Here is a 20,195-nt window from a genome sequence, read left to right as displayed (position 1 = left end):
TTATGAATCAGTGATTAGGATTTTAGTTAGGTATTTTATATGAAATTTAATATAAAATTCCACTCTTAAGTTTTTTCTTCCATAACTTTTAGTTTCCATGCTAATTTATTTATATGTATCTGCTTCTTTCCTTCTCTGAATTTTATTTTATAGCTATAAAAACAAAGGTGCTCTTCTTGTTTAACATTTTTATTCAGAGCTAGTCAGACAGGTGTTTGGTAATAAGATTCACATTTTTAAATTAAATTTACTGTGTGTACTTAAATTTTTCAGTATTAGCTCCTCAAATCAAGGTCAGATCAAAAACAGTTTTAGTCCCATTCTTCAGCATGTAGTATGATCAATAGAACCTAATTCAGTAATGCATATTCTTCTCTCTAGGATGGAATGTGCAGTGGTTAAATCAAGTATAAAAGTTGACTTGATCTCACCATTTTTGTTGACCACACTTACATTCTTTCCCTTAAACCATCTCTTTACTTATGGTAGCTATTTCTTTATACAAAGAAAATAATATAAATATTTTACTGAACAGGTTTCTTATGAATTTCCAGAACATCAAACATAGGAATCAGGTGCCACAGAACAATTGTAGTCTTGTGTGTCTATCTGAAATTGAGACCAAAATTCAGTTCTGTAGAACTTGAGCCTAAGGAGTTCATCCTGATCTGTATGAGTGATACACGCAGTGTAAAGAATCAATCGACATGCTTTCTTTTTTTTTTTATTTTAATGATTTTTTTATTATATTATGTTAGTCACCATACAGTACATCCCCGGTTTCCGATGTAAGGCTCGATGATTCATTAGTTGTGTATAACACCCAGTGCACCATGCAATACGTGCCCTCCTTACTACCCATCACCAGTCTATCCCATTCCCCCACCCCCTCCCCTCTAAAGTCCTCAGTTTGTTTCTCATAGTCCATAGTCTCTCATGTTTCATTCCCCCTTCTGATTACCCCCCCTTTCTTTATCCCTTTCTTCCCCTACTGATCATCCTAGTTCTTATGTTCTATAGATGAGAGAAATCATATGATAGTTGTCTTTCTCTGCTTGACTTATTTCACTTAGCATTATCTCCTCCAGTGCCATCCATGTTGTAGCAAATGTTGAGAACTCGTTCTTTCTGATAGCTGAGTAATATTCCATTGTATATATGGACCACAACTTCTTAATCCAGTCATCTGTTGAAGGGCATCTCGGCTCCTTCCACGATTTAGCTATTGTGGACAGTGCTGCTATGAACATTGGGGTGCATATGGCCCTTCTCTTCACTACGCAATAGACATGCTTTCTAAGTGACCAGGATAGTGAAGAGAATATTGCATGTTGCACTGTTTAACCTATATCTGAGCCTAATTTTATCCTTTATTAACCCATAAGACAAGTTACGGGTTTTCAGAGCATTACTTTCCTCTTCCATAAAATCAGAATAACACTACCTCCCTTCTCTGTTCTATGGGGTTGCTTTGATGGAAAAGCAAGGTAATAATAGGGGCACCTGGGTGGCTTAGTCAGTTAAGTGTCTGACTCTTGATTTTAGCTCAGTCATGATCTCAGTGTTGTGAGATCAAGCCCTGCGTCAGGCTCTGTGCTGAGCGTGGAGCCTGCTTAAGATTTTCTACCCCCGGCCCTGCCCCCTGCCCCCTGCTCACTCGCTCGTGCTCTCTCTCTCAAAAACAAAAACAAAAACAAAAAAACCCCACAAGGTAATATTAGAAGCACTGTATACATGTCACGATAATATTCCTACAACATTTGAGTAATTGAAAATCTACTGATAGGATATGAATGATTTTCACTTATTTAAAAATGATGAACTCTTGACTTCGGGTAGTTAAGCCTGTTTCTAAAATAATAGTTGTTCAAGCTGTTGGATGTAATTATCTAACTGAAGTAAGTTTTTGGCATTTGATTTCATATGTAACATTTATCCAGCATAAGTTTGAACACAAAGCTATTAGCTGTAAATGTGGTTAACACATGCTATTTAAAGACAACAGTTCAGAGGAAAAATAATATATTTTTAAATATCAATAATGTTTTATTGTTCTGTTGGTTTCATTTATGTGGGCGTTATCTAAAACTTCGAGCAAACGATGCCAAACAGATCTGGTCAAGAAACTGTTTAGGTAGCAAACGGATTATTTTTGCCATAGTACTGTTTTTAATGTTAATTTCTTTAGGAAACAGTGAATCTTTGTGACTATTTTATTTGTAGGAATACTAACACCCAGATTTGTAATGATCATGTGCTTTAGCTAGTCTGAAAACTAACCATTGTCAAGATTAACTGGCTAGCCTTAAAAGGAACTGCATATTTTATATAATCAGAATGTTTTTAAGTCAATTTCATTTGAAAGCTAATGCTCTGTGTTCAATTAATAATAACCATTGGCTAACATATAAAATTACTTTTTTCTTACTTTTATTATTTTAGTTGAGGAATTTGTTTAGCTAGTTAGGGATTTTAGCCTAAGTTTCTGAGTCCGTGAACTCCGTTTATGGAGAACTGGTTGTGCTTTTTGTGTAGAGCGTTTACATTTTCACTAATGTAGAGTCCCAGCTTTTTGTCCTGAGGGTGGGGGAAATTGAAGAAAGTGCTTCTTAATTAGAAGTTTCAGGGAAAGTTTTATCATTAAAACTAAATCTTTGAATTGTTTATGTGCTTTATTCAAGTCACCTTAGTTTTCATGCGCGTGCACAGAATTAAAATTCATAGGAGACATGTCCTCATTTAACCAGTAGGTTTCATATTTCAAGCAGTATTTATGTTTTAAAATTTATTACTCACTTAGCCTTTATTCCTTCTATCCTTTCTTTATTCTGCTTTATTTTATATAATTTGTCACTTCTTTAATGAAGTTATAGATTTCTGTGTTTTAATCTCTACTACTTTCTACTTTTTGGTTCTTTCACATTGAGGGTCAGAATTTTGTCTGCCATATCTACAGGCTTTACTTGGAGTAGAGATTCCTAACTGCCAGTCCATGTATAGACTTGAAGAAATCTTTGAAATCTTCCCCTCCAGTTAGTTACAAGCCTTATGTATATGTCTTTCTCTGGAATAGGGGCCATAGCTTTCTTTGAATTCTCAAATGGGTTTATGACTGCTTAAAATTTGAGTCAGCGAAGCAGGACCTTCTTCTGTCTTAAAATGAGGATTTATATTGGTGACATCCTCGTGGAATTTGTATGATAGATACAGCTTAACACATATAGGCTCACTCTCATTTTTATTTAAAACTTTTTCATTTTTTCCTTTTTAAATTTAAATTCAGGACAGAAACAATATGGTGAGTTTAAGTCCCTGCTATGTGTGTGAAATGCATTCAACTGCCTGGCATGTGGAGTTGTCTTTGAGATTCTTTGTCTAATAAATTCAAATCTCACCTCACATGTGTCTGAATGTAGATTCTTATTTCTTGTCCATTAGCTATTTCAATTTATACTTGCTCCTATGGCTTTGATAGCAGTTTAATAACCTGTAATCATCTGCATTTATTGTTTTCCCATGGCTTGAGTATTAACTGCATGTAAATGTTTAAAACAAGTCACTGTTTTTGATCATTATAAATTTTATCAGTCATCACTGTAAACTGTAACAAAAAGTAAGTTTAGGCTATGTGGAAAATATTTCAACAGCACTGTAGAATTATCTGCTAGCACTGTATGTATCACATTGTGATAAAATATTTTATATTCATATTTTATAGATTTTGCTTCATTAATTTGTTTCTGCCAAAATTTGATGTAGAAAATGTTTCTCATCACTTACAAAGTGATGATTTTTCTCAGTGAGCCTATTTGGTAGCCCCAGATTGAGCACTATAAAATTTTGTTTTTGTTTTTTCCAGAATATAAATCAAAAGCCAGTGGTTCTTCGAAAGAGAAGACAAAGAATAAAAATAGAAGCAAATTGGGATCTCTTCTATTATAGGTAAACTTAAAGCCACTTTTCCAGTAGATTAAATTTGGCATTGACATTAGAAGAATCATGATAGGTTTTTTTGCCTGAAACTGGTGCTTTATGCTTTGTGTATTTTTATACTCTCAAGGTTAAGAATTGTGACTGTTAAGATTGTATGATTAATGATGCTTCCATAATATTAATGTCTTTTATAGAGTGTTGATAGTCTAAGGAGCTGAAGTTACCTTTAAAATTTTATTGGGACTTTGAGATGATTACTTAAAAGAGGTAGATGATGAAAACATAAGGAGACTTGTAGGAAATGGGTATCCAGCTTTGCTGGCCTAATATACTTTTCCAGCCTTTCTGATCTGTTTACCACTTCTTCATCTACTGGCCCTGCCCACTCTTCCTCCACCCCAAACACTTAGAAAGACTTTGAAACATTTTAGGGATTTGCTAAATTTTGGGGGATAACTTACAATACTTATTCTGGAAGCTTATATATTGAGTATACCTCGGCTGATAAAGGAAAATATGTGCTTTGGAAACTTCTCACTGTACTTTCACAGTATATAGTATAAATATAGTGTATAGTGTGGCCTTAAGAATATTGGTTTTCTTTCTCAGGAATTCTTCGATTATGTTGTCTCCCCTAGAACTCTCTTGGAACTCTGACATCAGACTTTCTAGGAGTGTTGCAGAATGAAAACGAAAGCATATGATGCCCATCCACCTCCAGTTCAGACCTGTGTCCAAATTTATTACAGTAGTTAAATTCTAGGAATAAAAGGAAGATATTTTACAAATATCAATCAGAACTTGGCAGTTTAGCTGTATTCTTCCTTAGGTAGTTGGTAACATTCTAATCTAGAATGTTGCTCATCCTACACACTTCACACCCAGGTGCATAGTTCAGAAATTCTTATCCCCAACCTGAAATTTGATACCTGATTGTAATTATTTTCTGACTGAAATTTATACTAGCAGTAAATACTGAAATTGAAATATCAGTTCCTTGTTTTGAAATCCAGATCGATTTGTTTTTGTGGTTTGGGTTCATTTTTTTTTTCCTTAGCATTTTATTACAGAAAAGGTCAAACAATTTTACAGTGTGCACCTGTTAACTATCACCAAGATTCTACCATTTGTATTGTACTGTACTTAATTTACAGAGATTTTATTTTATTCATTTACACTTGCTGAAGTTTGTTAATTCCACTGTTTTCTTATAAAATGTAGTAAGGGATATTTCTAGATTTTTTTTTTAATGTTTATGGCTTCCTACTATTTTCTGATTATATGTATAGATTTGGTCAGGATCATGCCAAGTCAAACCTAATTTGGAATTTCAAGACACGAGAAGAACTGAGGGATAGTCTTGAATCTGAAATGAGAGCATTTAATATTGATAGAGAGCTTGGTAGTGCTAATGTGATCTCCTGGAACCACCATGAATTTGAGGTAAAGTTTAATTTTTGTAATATTAATTTTTTCTTATTGGAGGCACATGTTATTTTTGGAGTGTTTTTCAAAGACTTATGGTTATATAACATATTTTTATCTTTCCCTCTTAATTTTGTGGAGGAAATATTAGAAAACTTTTATATTTATCTGAGACAAAAAATAAAAATTCATTACCTTAAGTAACTTGGCTTTGTACCTGAGAATGTAGGAGTTTTAATAAATTTGATCTGCTTTCTAGCTCTGTTCTTTGCTTATTTTTTTTCTCCTTAGATTTTTTTCTCCATTGAAATATAGCTGTTCTTTTTTCCTTGTATTTGTACCTTGTTTAATTAACTTTTTTGTGGTAGTTTGATTTTGAATGTGGCCATATTTTACTTTTCTATTAAAATATTGGTGTGAAGAACAACAAAATATGATCAAGAAATATGTTGTTTAAAAAAAACATGTTGGTGTTAGATAATCGTGTGTGTGTGTGTGTGTGTGTGTGTGTGTGTGTATAATGTAAGCTGTCATAGCAGTTGTGAATTTAAACATACTCATGATCCTGTAGGCTTTTTTAATCCAACTGCATTTGCAAAATACAATGATTTGATTGTCTCATTTGCTTCTCCTCGAAAGACTTCCTTTACTTTGGTTTTGGGACTGTCTTCTCCTGGATTTTCTCCTCCTCCACTGTGCACTCCTCCTTTGTTCATTTTTCTAATTTTTCCAACTGCTAAACTGGCATAAAGGACCAGTTCTTGGACCTCATATTTATATTCATTGTCTTATGGCTTTAACTGTTTTTTATTTCCTGGTGGCTTCCAGATTTTTATCTCACATAATTCTTTCCAAGACCTCATGCTGTTATAATTGGATATCCAATAAGCGACTAGAATGTAGCTCTAAAACTGTGCTCTTGCTCTTCCCCCAAACCTACTTCCCTTGTAGTCTTTCTGATCTTAGATAATGGCCCCTTTTTATTTTCCAGTCAAAGTCCTTGAAGTCATCTTTTATGCCCCAGATCCAATTTGTCAGCAAATCCTATTCAGTACACTTTTCAGCATTTATCTAGAACCCAACCGTCCTCTCCTTGTGGATTTGAAGCAGTATCTCTACTTCCCCCCTTGTCTCCCTGTAATCAACATAGCAGCATTGTGCTCTTGTTAAAGTAGATCATGTCACTTCGGTGCTCAGGGCCCTCTGGTACTTCTGTCACTTCCCATCTCACTTCGAAAGAGCCTGGTCCTTCAAATGACTTACAAGACAAGATTTGTGTGCCTGCTAATTCCAGGCATTCTTTCTTTGGTCTTATGTTTTACTATTCACCCTTTCACTCTTGATCCAGCAACACTGAGTTCCCTGGAAACACCAAATTCATGTTCTTGACTCAAGATCTTTCTCTATTTGCTATTCCTTCTTACTAGAATATTCTTTTTCCCTGGATAGCCTTATAACTTGTTTTTTCCTTCAGGTCTTTAACTGAATGTCATCATCTGAATAGGCCTTCCCTGGCCACTATGTTTAAAAATGCAGCCCTCAGGGGTGCCTGGTTGGCTCAGTCGGTTAAGCATCCAACTCCTGATTTCAGCTCAGGTCATGATCTCAGGGTTGTGAGATTGAGCCCCGTGTCAGGCTCCCTGCTCAGCAGGGAGCCTGCTTGAGATTCTCTCTCTCACTCTCCCCTTCTTCCCACCCCTTTATTCACTCTTTCTCTCTCAAAATGAATAACTAAATCTTTAAAAATGCAAACCTCTTTGTATATACATACAACCCTCTGCTCTCTTTCTCCCCCCATCTCCTTCTCCCTCTCCCTTTTCCCCGATTTATTTCACTCCATAGCACTTACTGTCACCCAACTATCATGTATATTCTACTTTTTTATCTGCTACTCCTGTAAGGACAGTAATTTCTATGTTTGTTTATTGCTATATCCTTGGTGACTACAACAGTGCATGGCACACAGTATATGCCTAATAAATAGAAGTTGAATGAATTGAATGCTCAGAATTTGTAGAAAGAAAGTGAAATGGTTATACATACATATATGTGTGTGTGTGTATTTGATTTTATATAGTTTATATTTTTAGAAATTATTTATTTTAGGCTTTGGAAAAAGAATTTTAATTATCTGGTCAGTAGAGAATTCCTTTTTACAATTGCTTGCAAATCTTTAATTTAGACAAGCAGCCTGAGTACAAAGGTCATGGTGCCGCCATAGCTCCCGATCATCATGGGCTGCTCTTTCATGTATCACTTCCTTTGTAATCTGGGATAGTTCGACATGCAGAGAATGAAAAATAAAAATATACCATAAAGTGTAGTTGATGTGTTTGGGGATGAGGGAGAACCTGAGGTAACTTGTGTGAATTGCAGAAACTGTGTGTGGTGCAGGATCATTTACTCCATAGTTGATTGTGACAAACTGAGAAGGGAGTAAAGCAGATTATCTCTTAACAGTGTTTTGAGTCTTCCTTCCTTTCAGTCTTATTAATACCATCTAGTCCGTGGAAGTTTTTATCAGCAAGTTTTACATCCATAAAATTGGCATATAATTCCAGCTCTTTAATATTTAATGAAAGTAATAAGTTACATTAATAATAATGAATTACCAGGTATTTTAAGAAATGATGAATTTTTTTCACTAAAGGTGGTCTTACAAGAAAAGAAAAAAGCTCTGAACAGAATTTAAGAAGTGATTATGTGGAAACTGCCAAAACCCTCTTGTAAACTAAAATACTCTAATGTGCATTTATTAATAAAGGTTAAATATGAGTGCCTGGCAGAGGAAATCAAAATAGGAGACTATTACCTGAGATTACTATTGGAGGAAGATGAGAATGAAGAAAGTGGATCAATTAAAAGATCGTAAGCTACTCTTCATATCTTGTTATATTTGTTTTCACTATTAGTTTCATGCTAATTCCATTGTGAACTTTTTTTTTTTTTAAATCTAGGTATGAATTTTTCAACGAGCTCTATCATCGTTTCCTGCTCACCCCAAAAGTAAACATGAAGTGTTTATGTTTACAAGCCCTTGCTATTGTTTATGGCAGGTGTCATGAAGAAATAGGACCTTTTACAGATACAAGATATATCATTGGAATGTTAGAGAGGGTAAGAATATCATTTAAGGAAACTGCTATTTGATAGCGCATTTGGGGTACTTGTTTAATTTTCAAAACTGAATATAAATTCTATTTGATTACATTGTTACCATAACTTTCTGCATGAGTTTTGTGTAGTTTGCATTGTACTTAATTAAATACGTTAGATGAATAGGAAAGTGAATAATGGGTTAGTATTTGTCCATGTCAGTTTATTTTTCTCAGTTGCTGCTCTTGAACGACTTTAGCGACTTGTTTGCCAATCTTTAAGTATGGATGAGCTGGACAGGTGTGTAAAAGAAATAGTGACTATTAGATTTGTTTGTACATTTGGTTTTCCACTTCGGAAAAATCTTAAATTATGCTAGCGTACTAAATTTTTTTTTTTTTTTAAGATTTTATTTATTTGAGAGAGAGAGAAATAGAGAGTATGAGCATGGGGGGCAGGGACAGAGGGAGAGGGAGACGCAGACTCCCGGCTGAGCAAGGAGCCCAATGCGAGACTCGATCCCGGGACCCTGGGATCATGATCTGAGCCAAAGGCAGATGCTTAACTGGCTGAGCCACCCAGGCGCCTGCTAACATACTGAATTTCAAAGTGTGAAGATTATTTAATAAAAGTTTTTAGAGCTACAATGATAGCCAAAAAAAAGGGAACCTTGAGTTAACACATTTTAGAAAGTTTGTCCTTTAACACTTGAGCTTGGCTGGGGGAAGGAACATAGTGACCCATTCATCTATCCTGCAGCTCAGATTTGAGTATAACCTACTTGTTGCAGTATATACACTTTGTTCTTTCATTTGTGCTTATATTCGTCTTACATTTAACAATTTGATTTTTAGTGAACTGCCTTAGAACCATTTCACCAATTTTTAAATGGCCATCAGTGCTTGTTATAATTACCATAACCGTTAATTATACTTTATAGATTAGAAAACTGATTCTGGATGAGGTCATAAAACATACCTAGGAAATAACATAACCAGATAAAAATCCTTATTGTTTGCTATTACACCAGATTGTACTGTTGAATCCTAATTCACTGTTATTCCAGTAAACCTGAGTACTTGTAGCATAGCCTTTGTATTTTTTAGGCAGATATATTTTTCCTTCTTGTTTGTGTTCATCATGATGTGATTATATGAAACATCATTCATCATTCTTCAGAATACTTAATTGAGAGGTATCATTTGGGGTAATTTTTTCATTTGTTTCAATTTTTTATATATTTATATATTAAAGTATTTATATAAATTATATATTAATCTGGTTTTGACTTTTAAAATATATGCCTTTCTAGGGAAATTAGACAAGTTATAAAATTGCAGAGAATGCAAGACATTGAGGAGTTAAACAATAATTACTAGTCTCCTCTCATGTTCTTGATATTTAAAAGATGACTTCATTTCTTATTGGTTGTTGCTGATTTTGTCCAGTGATGATAATAACTTAATTTGTGTTTCTGTTCACTTCTGACTAAATTCTCATGTATTTCAATAGTGCACAGATAAACTTGAACGAGATCGGTTGATCCTCTTCCTTAACAAGTTGATCCTTAATAAGGTACAGTATTTTTGCTTAAGTATGCAGTTATTTGCAAATAAATCACATGACTATATAACAAAAAGATTAATTATTACAGTTTGAGCTAATTATCCAACATGATTCTTTTCTTCTCGTATTAGATCAGAAATCTCTGTGTGCTATCAACTTCTGGAGTGAAAATTTTTTATCAAATACTCTTTGTACATTCTGTCCTGTTGTTACAGATACTGAGTAAATTAATGATAAAATTCTGAAGGAAGAATAATGAGGGATGAAATCAATAGCTGATTTTTCTTTAGGGACTCTTTAGGTTTGGACTTTAAGTAAAATAAATGTTCGACATAAAGTAGAAGGTTTCTAATTTATTCAGTGTACATTTTGATAAGTAATTTGAAGACAAACTGGAGAGTCAATTTAGCTCTTCACATTTTCTTTTTTTAAGACATTTTAATAGGATCAGGGCTCTTGGGTGGCTCAGTCGGTTAAGCGTCTGACTCTTAGTTTCAGGTTAGGTCGTGATCTCAGGGTGGTGAGATCGAGCCCTGCATTGGGCTCTGCACTCAGTGTGGAGTCTGCTTGGGATTCTCTCTCCTCCCCTCTCACTTGCAATCTCTTTGTCTAAAATAAATAAATCCTTTTTTTTTTTTAAAGGAAAAATTCATTTCTTTTTTTTTTAAGATTTTATTTATTAGAGAGTTCATGTGGTGGTGGGGTGCATAGAGAGAGGGGCAAGTGGACTCCCTGCTGAGCGCAGAGCCTGACATGGGGCTGAATCCCAGGACCTTGAGATTATGACCTGAGCTGAAGGCGCTTAACTGACTGAGCCACCCAGGTACCCCTAAAGTAAATAAATCTTAAAAAAACCCAAAAAACCAAAAATAACATTTTAATAGGTTCATACTGGTTTCATTTTTTTTTTTTTTTTAAGATTTTATTTATTTGACAGAGACAGCCAGAGAGAGAGGGAACACAGGCAGGGGGAGTGGGAGAGGAAGAAGCAGGCTCCCAGCAGAGGAGCCTGATGTGGGGCTCGATCCCAGGACTCTGGGATCACGCCCTGAGCCGAAGGCAGATGCTTAACAACTGAGCCACCCAGGCGCCCCCATACTGGTTTCTAATAAGAATTCATAGTTGTAAATGTAGCATTAATTCACAATTATGTGATGTTGCAGTGAAATCTGAGCAGGTCTTTTATTTCTTAAATTTATGATACTCTTAGTTTTATTCTCACTTTTAGAAAATAGTGCACGTTTTAAAATGAAGTATAGTTAATCTTATAAAAATTTAAATTATAATCTCTTCCTAACTTTTAAGAAATTGCCAGTTTTTATCTTAAGTTTACAAGAACTGGAACATTAAAAGGTTTTTTAATATACCAGATTTTATTTCTGGTTATTTATAATCTGGTTATTAACAAAAAAAACCTGGGAAAATGCAGAATAATTTGAGAACCAGAGAATTTATCATGGGTGTTACTTCCGCCAGGCTTTGTTTATTTTTGTTTTTTATTTTGCTCAGAATATATTTAAGTAAAAATTCTTTATGCGATCTCTTTGCTTTGCCCTTTTCACATTTATCTAAATTCATGTTCCTTGAACACAAAATCCTGAAAACACTAAGTAATATCAGTTGTATGTGACTTTTTCCAAAGAGATTTTAACTGTTTTCTTCTTTGAGAGTCTTTTAGGTAATCGTACCTATTGGAAAGAAAAAATTTCGATTAGGTAAAAGTGTTTTTGCCTTCCAGAGAAATGTTAAGGATCTCATGGATTCAAATGGAATTAGAATCCTTGTGGACTTGCTTACCCTTGCACATCTCCATGTAAGCCGAGCTACGGTACCACTGCAGGTATGTATGCTTATCTACATTTCACGAGTTTAACAACCTTTGAGTACAATTTCGGATCAAAAGAATCATAAAAATTGACATGAAAACCTGTCAATATATGTGGCCCTGAGTATGGCTAATAAAAGTTAAAATAACCATAAGAACAATCTCAAATGGACACTGTTGATCCAGTTTTACTTTTCAAGTGTCTCTTTTGTCTTTTAAAGTAACTGTATCTCTAATGTGGCTTATTTTGAGGCAATATGATCTTTAAGATTTAAAGTGAATTTGTCAGTTATGTAATTAGAACTTATAGCATTGACAGCCACTGAGAATGTACTTAGCCTTATTGAAACCAGCCAGTAAGAGCATAGAGCTGCTAGTCTCTACTGAGAGGCCTCTTCTGATACCTGACTTGTAGTAGAGATCTATACCTAGCTCACTGGTGATTTTTTTGGTGTTATGTTTTGTTTTTGTTTAATCTCCTAGTTCGAGGAGATGTTGCCTGTTAGTTTTTGGCTGAATTGTGTACAAAAGTGCTATTCGAATATTGAGAATATGGTATTTTCTTTTATCAGGTATAAATAATAGTAATTATAATGCTTGTGTAGCATGACAGTATACCAGGTACTGTTCTGGTATATGTGATATATTAACTCTTTAAATTCCCCAGCGACCCTCCCATTTTACAGATGAGAAAGCTGCGGGACAGAGAAGCCACCCGTTAAGGAGCAGAGCCAGAGTTAGAACCCGATGTCTAAGCTCTTAAACACTTTGCTATGCCTCTCTGTATGAATCTAACCATAAGCTGGTAGTTACGATGGTAGTTAAAAACCTTGTTTTAATAATATATACTAACTACATAAAAATTTTATCTTTGGTTCTCATAAACATTGCATATAAAATTATAAGAATTATCTGTAGTGAGGGTACTTTATTGAAAGTGTTTAAAAGCATTAAAAACCTTCCTTTTAGTATTTTAACTCTTTGATTTCAGATGCTTATTGAAACTTTTAGTTGGAATCATTTTCCCTCAAAAGAACTTCATTATTTTTAGCATTGTGGTTTAAGGTTAACGTTGTGTTTATTTATATAGCTATTTATGATATTCTTTGCTACTAAAATTTTACTGGCCTGAGAATTTATTAATGACCATAGGGAATGTAGATGTCTTTGAGTTTAGCTTAGCTTGCCAAGTGAATTTAGGAAACCATTTATTTCAAATGCATTAGTAGTAAGGAAATAGCTTTTTTGGACTACTCGGTTAGACATCTGATGCTTTAGTCTTAAAATAAGGTCACCTGAAATTTAAGTGATTTCCAAAGGAGTGTAAACCCAGAAAGTTAGTACCGTGTTACTTTTTATGGTATCTGCCCCCTTAAATTTCTGCCTTGAAAAATAACTACATCTTTCTAAACTCAGAGCAATGTAATTGAAGCTGCTCCAGATATGAAAAGAGAGAGTGAAAAGGAATGGTACTTTGGCAATGCAGACAAAGAAAGGAGTGGCCCATATGGATTTCATGAGGTTGGTGTCTTAGAGAAACTTTTTGTTGTGGTTTTTATCCTTCTGCCCACCTGTTTAGCACACACATAGAGAGATGTTGAGTACTTTTAAACTGTGTGTTGAAGCATTACCATCAGCTCCAAGGACTGTGCCATTCAATTTCCACATGAAGGTTTAGATGTCTTGTTAGAAAGAACCACAGACACACAGTCATGTCTTCAAACCTTGTTGTTTACAAGCTGTTGTTATACAGAGGTAGCACTTAGATTTTTAATGAATTTTTAAGTAATAATAGCAATTGTAAGGTATTATAATTTTATAGATATTAAGACTTTTCAAACTATAACACTTCTATATGGAATGAATAGGTAAATTTTAATATGCAGTCTGAAATTCATTGAAAATTGCCTGTGCAATCCAGGGGCAGTTTCCATCTTAACATCTGCTGATACTTGATCTTGCTCTCTCAGGCTCAGTTGGAATTTAGCCAAAGATAGTTTTATAGAAGACCAAGCCTTCTGCTTGCATATATCTTGTTCATTTTACACTCTGCCTACTGTTTTCATTCTCTCCAGTGTTCTTTTTGCTCTGCAGGTTGGCCAACTAAATTGTTATTTTCTTATATTAGTAACCTATTTCAGGTTCTTGAAGACTTGTCAACATAAGTTTGTTACTGTTTTTTTATAGTGAACTTGGATGTTTATTACCATAGTTCATGTATTTACCACAAAATAGAAAACCTTACCAAACCTCATTTTGCTTCATTTGTGTTTGTAATAACGGTGCCTTCCATTGATTTAGATGGAAGAATTATGGACCAAAGGAATGTTAAATGCAAAAACCAGATGCTGGGCTCAAGGCATGGATGGATGGCGACCACTTCAGGCAATACCTCAGCTTAAGTGGTGTCTCTTAGCCAGTGGACAGGCTGTACTAAATGAAACTGACCTTGCTACCCTTATATTGAACATGTTGATCACAATGTGTGGATATTTTCCAAGCAGGTAAAATGTAATTGAACATTTCCATGGTTAACAGGGACTCTAAAATATCTGTTCTCTCCATTTGTATGGGAGCTTCCTCAGTAACAACCTGGAATTACCCTGGTGATTTACAGCAAAGATATTCCATTTGTGACCTTGAGGGAATGCTGCTTTGAGTTTTGGAGCTTTTGAAACATATAAAGAAATAATTTGCAAAATACATTGAAAAAGTAGCTGAAAAGTGACTTTCTCTGGGAGACTTCAAACAATGTTACCAAATTGAGGCTTACTAGCTGCACTCTAGCAGCAGTGACAATTGTCACATTGCTGTGAATCAGGTGTGAACATTTGAAATAAACATACTGCCATCTGTAGACAGTGGTGAGTGCCACCCTTGTCTGTCAGGTTAGCTACTGTTGGTATAGAACTTGAGTCTAAGCCAGTATCTTGCCCCATATCTTGTCCCACTTGACAAGTGAAGGTGAGACTATGTTATACGGTGACAGTTAAAACTGTTGCATGGAACTTTGTGATCTTTATAAAATATTTGCATATGTATCATTTTGTTTGTTACTCTACTAGAAACATTTGGTGATGGAAGTTACTGAGAAACTGTCGGTTTTATAACACTTGAGGCTTTCATGGTTCCAATTCTCTTTAAAATTCAGATCAGACTTAAAAGCATACAATTAGCATTTAGAAGGAATGTAGCCTTAAAATTACAGCTATACATGGAAAATACTGAGAATAGTTAAGGTTTAAATTTATGTGACAAAGTTTGATATGCCCTTTGGGGGGAAATATCCTCTGACAGTGTGTTGGACAACACCAAGTTTAATCAATTAAATAATAAATAAGAGTCTTTGGCTCTTCTAGGGTACTGTTTTTCAAGGAAATCTTATGGAAGGAAATGAAGTCATATTAAGCAGCCAAGTAGATTTAAACCAAAATACCTAATCATGTTCCCAGCTGTATGAGAGCTTAGTCTTCATTAACAAAAAAGTAAGGTAACATGCTTCATGCCTAGTAGAATGTCATATCCTCTGCACATACAAATTTTAATAAATATATTAAATGTTGACCTTAGAAAATGTTTTCTAGGGATCAAGATAATGCCATCATTCGGCCTTTACCTAGAGTGAAAAGACTGCTGTCAGACAGCGCTTGCCTTCCCCATATTATTCAGGTGAGTTACCTTTATGTTATCAAATTAAGGGCAGTATTTTAAGAACCATTCTCTCTTATTCAATTTTGACATGAGCCCTAGTCTTTGTTTTATTGTAGTGTATTCCATTTCCAAAAAACCGAACCCCGATTTACATTTATTTCACTTATTCCTAATTGATTTGATATTCTTAGTATACTATGGAAGATTGTATATCCAAGAACCTAAACATAGGAAGCCCTCAGACTCCAGAATTATTCTCAAAAGGTTTTATTTATTATGCATTCTTCAAATCACACTGTTGAAGTTAGGATTCCTGGGAAGCACACTGGTGGCCGCAGAAGTAGACCTGTGGTTGGCTATGTTCCAAGAAATAATCACAGCAGTCTTTCTAGCTTGCCTCAGAGTTTGACTCTTTTCAGTTAAATGTTTTCATGGATAGTAGCTGATCCAATGCATTGAGTTGGAATTATGTAGGATATACTAAAGTATTTTTTCTTCTTTTTTCCCATCATTATTCTGCTCTTTTGGAATTAAACTATCTCCAGATTAGCATTAAATCCAAATAAGTCAGGTCTCAGAGATTTCAGGCCAGTGTTTCCCTCCTGTCTATTAAATATCCTGTTGTTAACTCTATTTATTTATTTTAAAAGATTTTGTTTATTTGAGAGAGCACAAGCAGGGGAAGAGGGAGAAGCAGACACCCAGCTGAGTGGGGAGCCCAACGTGGGGCTCGATCCCAGGACTCCGAGATCATGACCTGAGCTGAAGACAGACCCTTAACTGACTGAGCCACTCAGGAGCCCCTAAATATTATTTTTTATATTAACCACACATGATGTGACTTTACATTATTTTATTTTTTTTACATTTTATTTATCTATTTGACAGAGCGAGAGAGCACAAGCAGGGGGGACAGTAGAAGAGGGAGAAGCAGATTCCCTGCTGGCAGGGAGCCTGATATGGGGCTCGATGCGGGACTTGATCCCAGGACCCTGGGATCATGACCCGAGCTGAAGGTAGATGCTTAACCATCTGAGCCACCCAGGTGCCCCCATGATGTGACTTTGTATAGCAGTAATTTGTGTTATTTGTACACATTGGTTGTACGTTGATGTGAAAAGGGAGAGGAGAGTTACTTAGTTTGTATATTTTTACATTCATAGATATGCAAGTGCCTGTGTAAGTCACTGATAATGAAAAAGTCTTCTGAAATATGACAGTGACAGTGTCCAACTCCCCCCCCCCCCCCAATTTCTGTTATTTAAACCTATCAGCATTTCAAAATTTGTATGCTTTTCTGTTGTGGACCTTTATGTTTCACTGCTTAAATGAAAGGCGCTGCAATTATTGTTTCCTGTAACCCATCACCCGCTCCAGCCTAGAGAACTGTGCGGCTGCATATGTGAGGTGGTACGAGGAGAGGGATTTGTTTTCTATTCTGGACATGTAGGTAAAGGCCTAGTAAATCTACCTCTCCCAAGTATTTTTCCAGGACTTAGGAAACTGGAAGGGAAGAGGTAAATGCAAACACTGTTGAATTTCAGGCCAGGAAAGAATGACTCTTAAGACCTGTGATTGGCATGACATGAAGCTTTGGAGGGGAAGAGTCCATTTTAATTAACTAAAATTTTTTTAGTATTATCTGAACAATTAGAATAATTCAGGAGAAGAATTTCATTGAAAAGCATAGCAGCGTTTTTTTTTTTTTAAGATTTATTTATTTGAGAGAGCATTAGCGGGGGAGGGGAGGGGGGAAGGGTAGAGGGAGAAGCAGACTCCCCGCTGAGCAGTGAGCCTGATGCAGGACTCGATCCCAGGACCTGGGATCATGACCTGAGCTGAAGGCAGACGCTTAACTGACTGAGCCACTCAGGCGCCCAGCCTATCTGTTCTTTATAATATATACTGCCTATATCTTTTATACTGAATTCAGAAAATATTTTTTAGAAGCTCTTTGCTTTTCCTTAATTTCTCATATTCTGGGAGATTGTAATCCTGCTAAACACAGGCAGCTACAGTAGTTTTCAGGAACACACTATTTACATTGTTGAGTATAGATTTCTGTCCTTCATTTGACTTTAAGAGCAATTACTGGTTTGACCTTTTGATAACATCTTCAAAATTTTTAGAGTTTGTCTAAGATAGAGTGAATGCTAAGTTTTCTGGTATACTCTAATTTCAAATATTTGGAGTTTTTGCCTGCTAATTCCCATATTTTTGTTAAAGTGATAACAAGTCTTGAACTACAACTGCTGTTAAACTAGGGAAAACCCTGTGTTACTGTATCTCAGTTTTTCCTTTATAAAATGGCAGTACTAAACACTCAATCTAAATAACTCGTTGAACAGATAAGACACCCAAACACAAAGAAATCCAAGTTATTTACTTAAAGACACATAGCAATTCAGTCTTGTAATTGAGCCTACAACTTTGACCTCCTAATGTGAGCTAGTATTTACTTGTTATTGCAGTTTTTTTACTGGTAGCATTTGACCCAACATTGGGGATTCTTGGGAAGTGTTTATAGAAAATTGAAACGCCACTTACATTAATTAAGATAAAACATATTAGGGGTGCCTGGGTGGCTCAGTCGGTTAAGCAGCTGCCTTTGGCTCGGGTCGTGATCCCAGGGTCCTGGGATTGAGCCCCATGTTGGGCTTTCTGCTCAGGGAGGAGTCTGCTTCTCCTTCTCCCTCTGCCTGTGGCTCTGCCCACATGTGTTCTCTCTGTCAGATGAATAAATAAAATCTTAAAAATAAAAGATAAAACGTATTAAATATCTTTATCAAGTGTTTATTTATAGCAACTCTGTATGATTTTTTAATAGCCCGGATTCATTATGGTGGTCCCAGGTACTCCCTTCAGTACTCTTAGCTCAAATTTCTAGAGACCTCCTCTCTTGGTACTTTCTGGCAATAGTAGATAGAAGTACTGCTGGTATTCGGTTACCCGTTTGCCCTCTACCTGCACTTGTAGATCTCTTTTTGAGTGCTGTTGGTGTGCACTGATAGTTCTCTGCTCTGCTCCTTGAGCTCTTAAGTAGTCTTCAGGGAATGCTTCATGTGCTGAAACTAACCCAAAGCATAGCTACTTTTCTTTTTTTATTTTGTCATTAACAAAGAAGTCCATTCAGGAAGATTCCTGCATAAGAAACAGTTTTATCTATAATCACGACAACATAACGTCAGGCATCTTTGGGCCTTTTCTGAATAAGTTTTGACCAATTGTCAATGTTTTACCGTCTCTGCATTAAGTATTGTAAAATGAACTAATTTTCAAATCTGTTGAGTCTGGTAGACAAACAAGCTTACTAAATCCCACAGATTTTTATTTTGTAACTTATTGCATATAAGAAACTGTAACTTCAGCACAGCACATGAAAAACATAAACCTAAAGTAAATGGTGTTATTGCAAGTTTTTTTATAATCCAGTAACAAAAACATTTTATTTTTTTAGCTACTGCTGACCTTTGACCCTATCCTTGTTGAGAAGGTTGCGATTTTGTTATACCATATCATGCAAGATAACCCACAGTTACCTCGTCTTTATCTTAGTGGAGTATTTTTCTTTATCATGATGTATACAGGTTCCAATGTGCTTCCTGTTGCTCGGTAAGAACTTTAATGGTAATCTTAAAGTTATTATTCGAAATGTATAGGGATAGATTTTTTTAAGTTGGTTATTTTTGTGAGTACATCATTGCTTTTGTTAAGTTTTTCATTATAAAAGCTGTTTAACTATATGTCTGAAAATTTGGAAATTAGAATGGGTGAAAAATAACTCAGAATTACATTACTTTACCACATCTAACCGAAGAATTTGTCACCGTCTTATATTTTATAATACAGTTCTAATATATCTATTTAATAGAAGTGTACTCACATTGCACATACAGTTCTACATTTTGCTTTTTCTTCAAATTGGGTAATTTTTCATATTTTTATATAATCTTAATATGACCATAATTTTAAAATCTTTCTAATTCATTTGATTTCTTGCCTTAATTAGAAATTAAGTTGGGAATATATATGTACAAGTGGCCTTTTGTGGCTTTTATTTGTCTATAAAAAATCTGATCTTTAGAAAACTAAGATTACTAAATTTAAATCAGTTCCTATGTCTGACAAATCTTTTTTTCCCCTAGATTTTTGAAGTATACGCATACCAAACAGGCTTTCAAGTCAGAGGAGGTAAGCCAGATTAATCCTCTGAATATGTAACTTAACACTGGATAAGCTGACTTGGCACTTAAGTTCTCTGAGCTGTGTATGTTTACTAGATTGTAAGCACTTGAAGGCAGGTACTGTTTTACTCATTTTTCACATTCCTTGTGGTACCTTGTACATAGAGTCTTAAGCTAATATTTTTTAATGAAAATAAATGTTGCCCATTAGATTTAACATTGAAATTTTAGATGTGAATTATAACTTGTTCCCTTTGTGTAAAATTTAGATTAATAATTTTCATAAATACTTGAGTGTATACCTGAATCTCATACAATCAGCTAAAATTCAGTTAAGACTTCAACCTTCTTTTTGTTCAGATCACAAGGTGGCGGAAGTGCCAAGTTTCTTCTTTGAAGCTACTTAATTTTTCAGTTGTTCTCAAGTGTCCTTCCATTTTACTGAGGAAGAAAAATAGGAATCCAAAAAAGATAAGACTCATCCAGATAGCTTTGACAACCTGAAACCTCATACC

At 35.1% G+C, this 20,195-nt stretch overlaps 1 protein-coding gene across 4 annotated transcripts in view; it reads left to right on the top strand.

Annotated features, from left to right (window-relative positions):
- DNAJC13 (DnaJ heat shock protein family (Hsp40) member C13) overlaps positions 1-20,195 on the top strand; it is a 119,495-nt gene that overhangs the window by 54,889 nt on the left and 44,411 nt on the right. For 2 of the 4 annotated variants that reach the window (XM_044383412.3, XM_026497025.4), the window contains 12 exons: positions 3,284-3,298; positions 3,860-3,942; positions 5,223-5,376; positions 8,123-8,226; positions 8,316-8,475; positions 9,967-10,029; positions 11,759-11,860; positions 13,262-13,366; positions 14,147-14,349; positions 15,430-15,514; positions 18,954-19,108; positions 19,642-19,687. In XM_044383412.3, coding sequence (XP_044239347.1) covers positions 3,284-3,298; positions 3,860-3,942; positions 5,223-5,376; positions 8,123-8,226; positions 8,316-8,475; positions 9,967-10,029; positions 11,759-11,860; positions 13,262-13,366; positions 14,147-14,349; positions 15,430-15,514; positions 18,954-19,108; positions 19,642-19,687 — 1,275 coding nt within the window. The remainder of the gene's footprint in view (positions 1-3,283; positions 3,299-3,859; positions 3,943-5,222; positions 5,377-8,122; positions 8,227-8,315; positions 8,476-9,966; positions 10,030-11,758; positions 11,861-13,261; positions 13,367-14,146; positions 14,350-15,429; positions 15,515-18,953; positions 19,109-19,641; positions 19,688-20,195) is intronic. The other 2 variants (XM_048216197.2, XM_026497026.4) reach the window with 1 other exon arrangement.

The sequence above is a fragment of the Ursus arctos genome, unplaced genomic scaffold (assembly GCF_023065955.2).
Source record: "Ursus arctos isolate Adak ecotype North America unplaced genomic scaffold, UrsArc2.0 scaffold_20, whole genome shotgun sequence".
In the NCBI taxonomy this organism is placed as follows: Eukaryota; Metazoa; Chordata; class Mammalia; order Carnivora; family Ursidae; genus Ursus; species Ursus arctos.
Note: the sequence above shows the minus strand (reverse complement) of the source record. Positions and strands in the feature narration are given on the sequence as shown.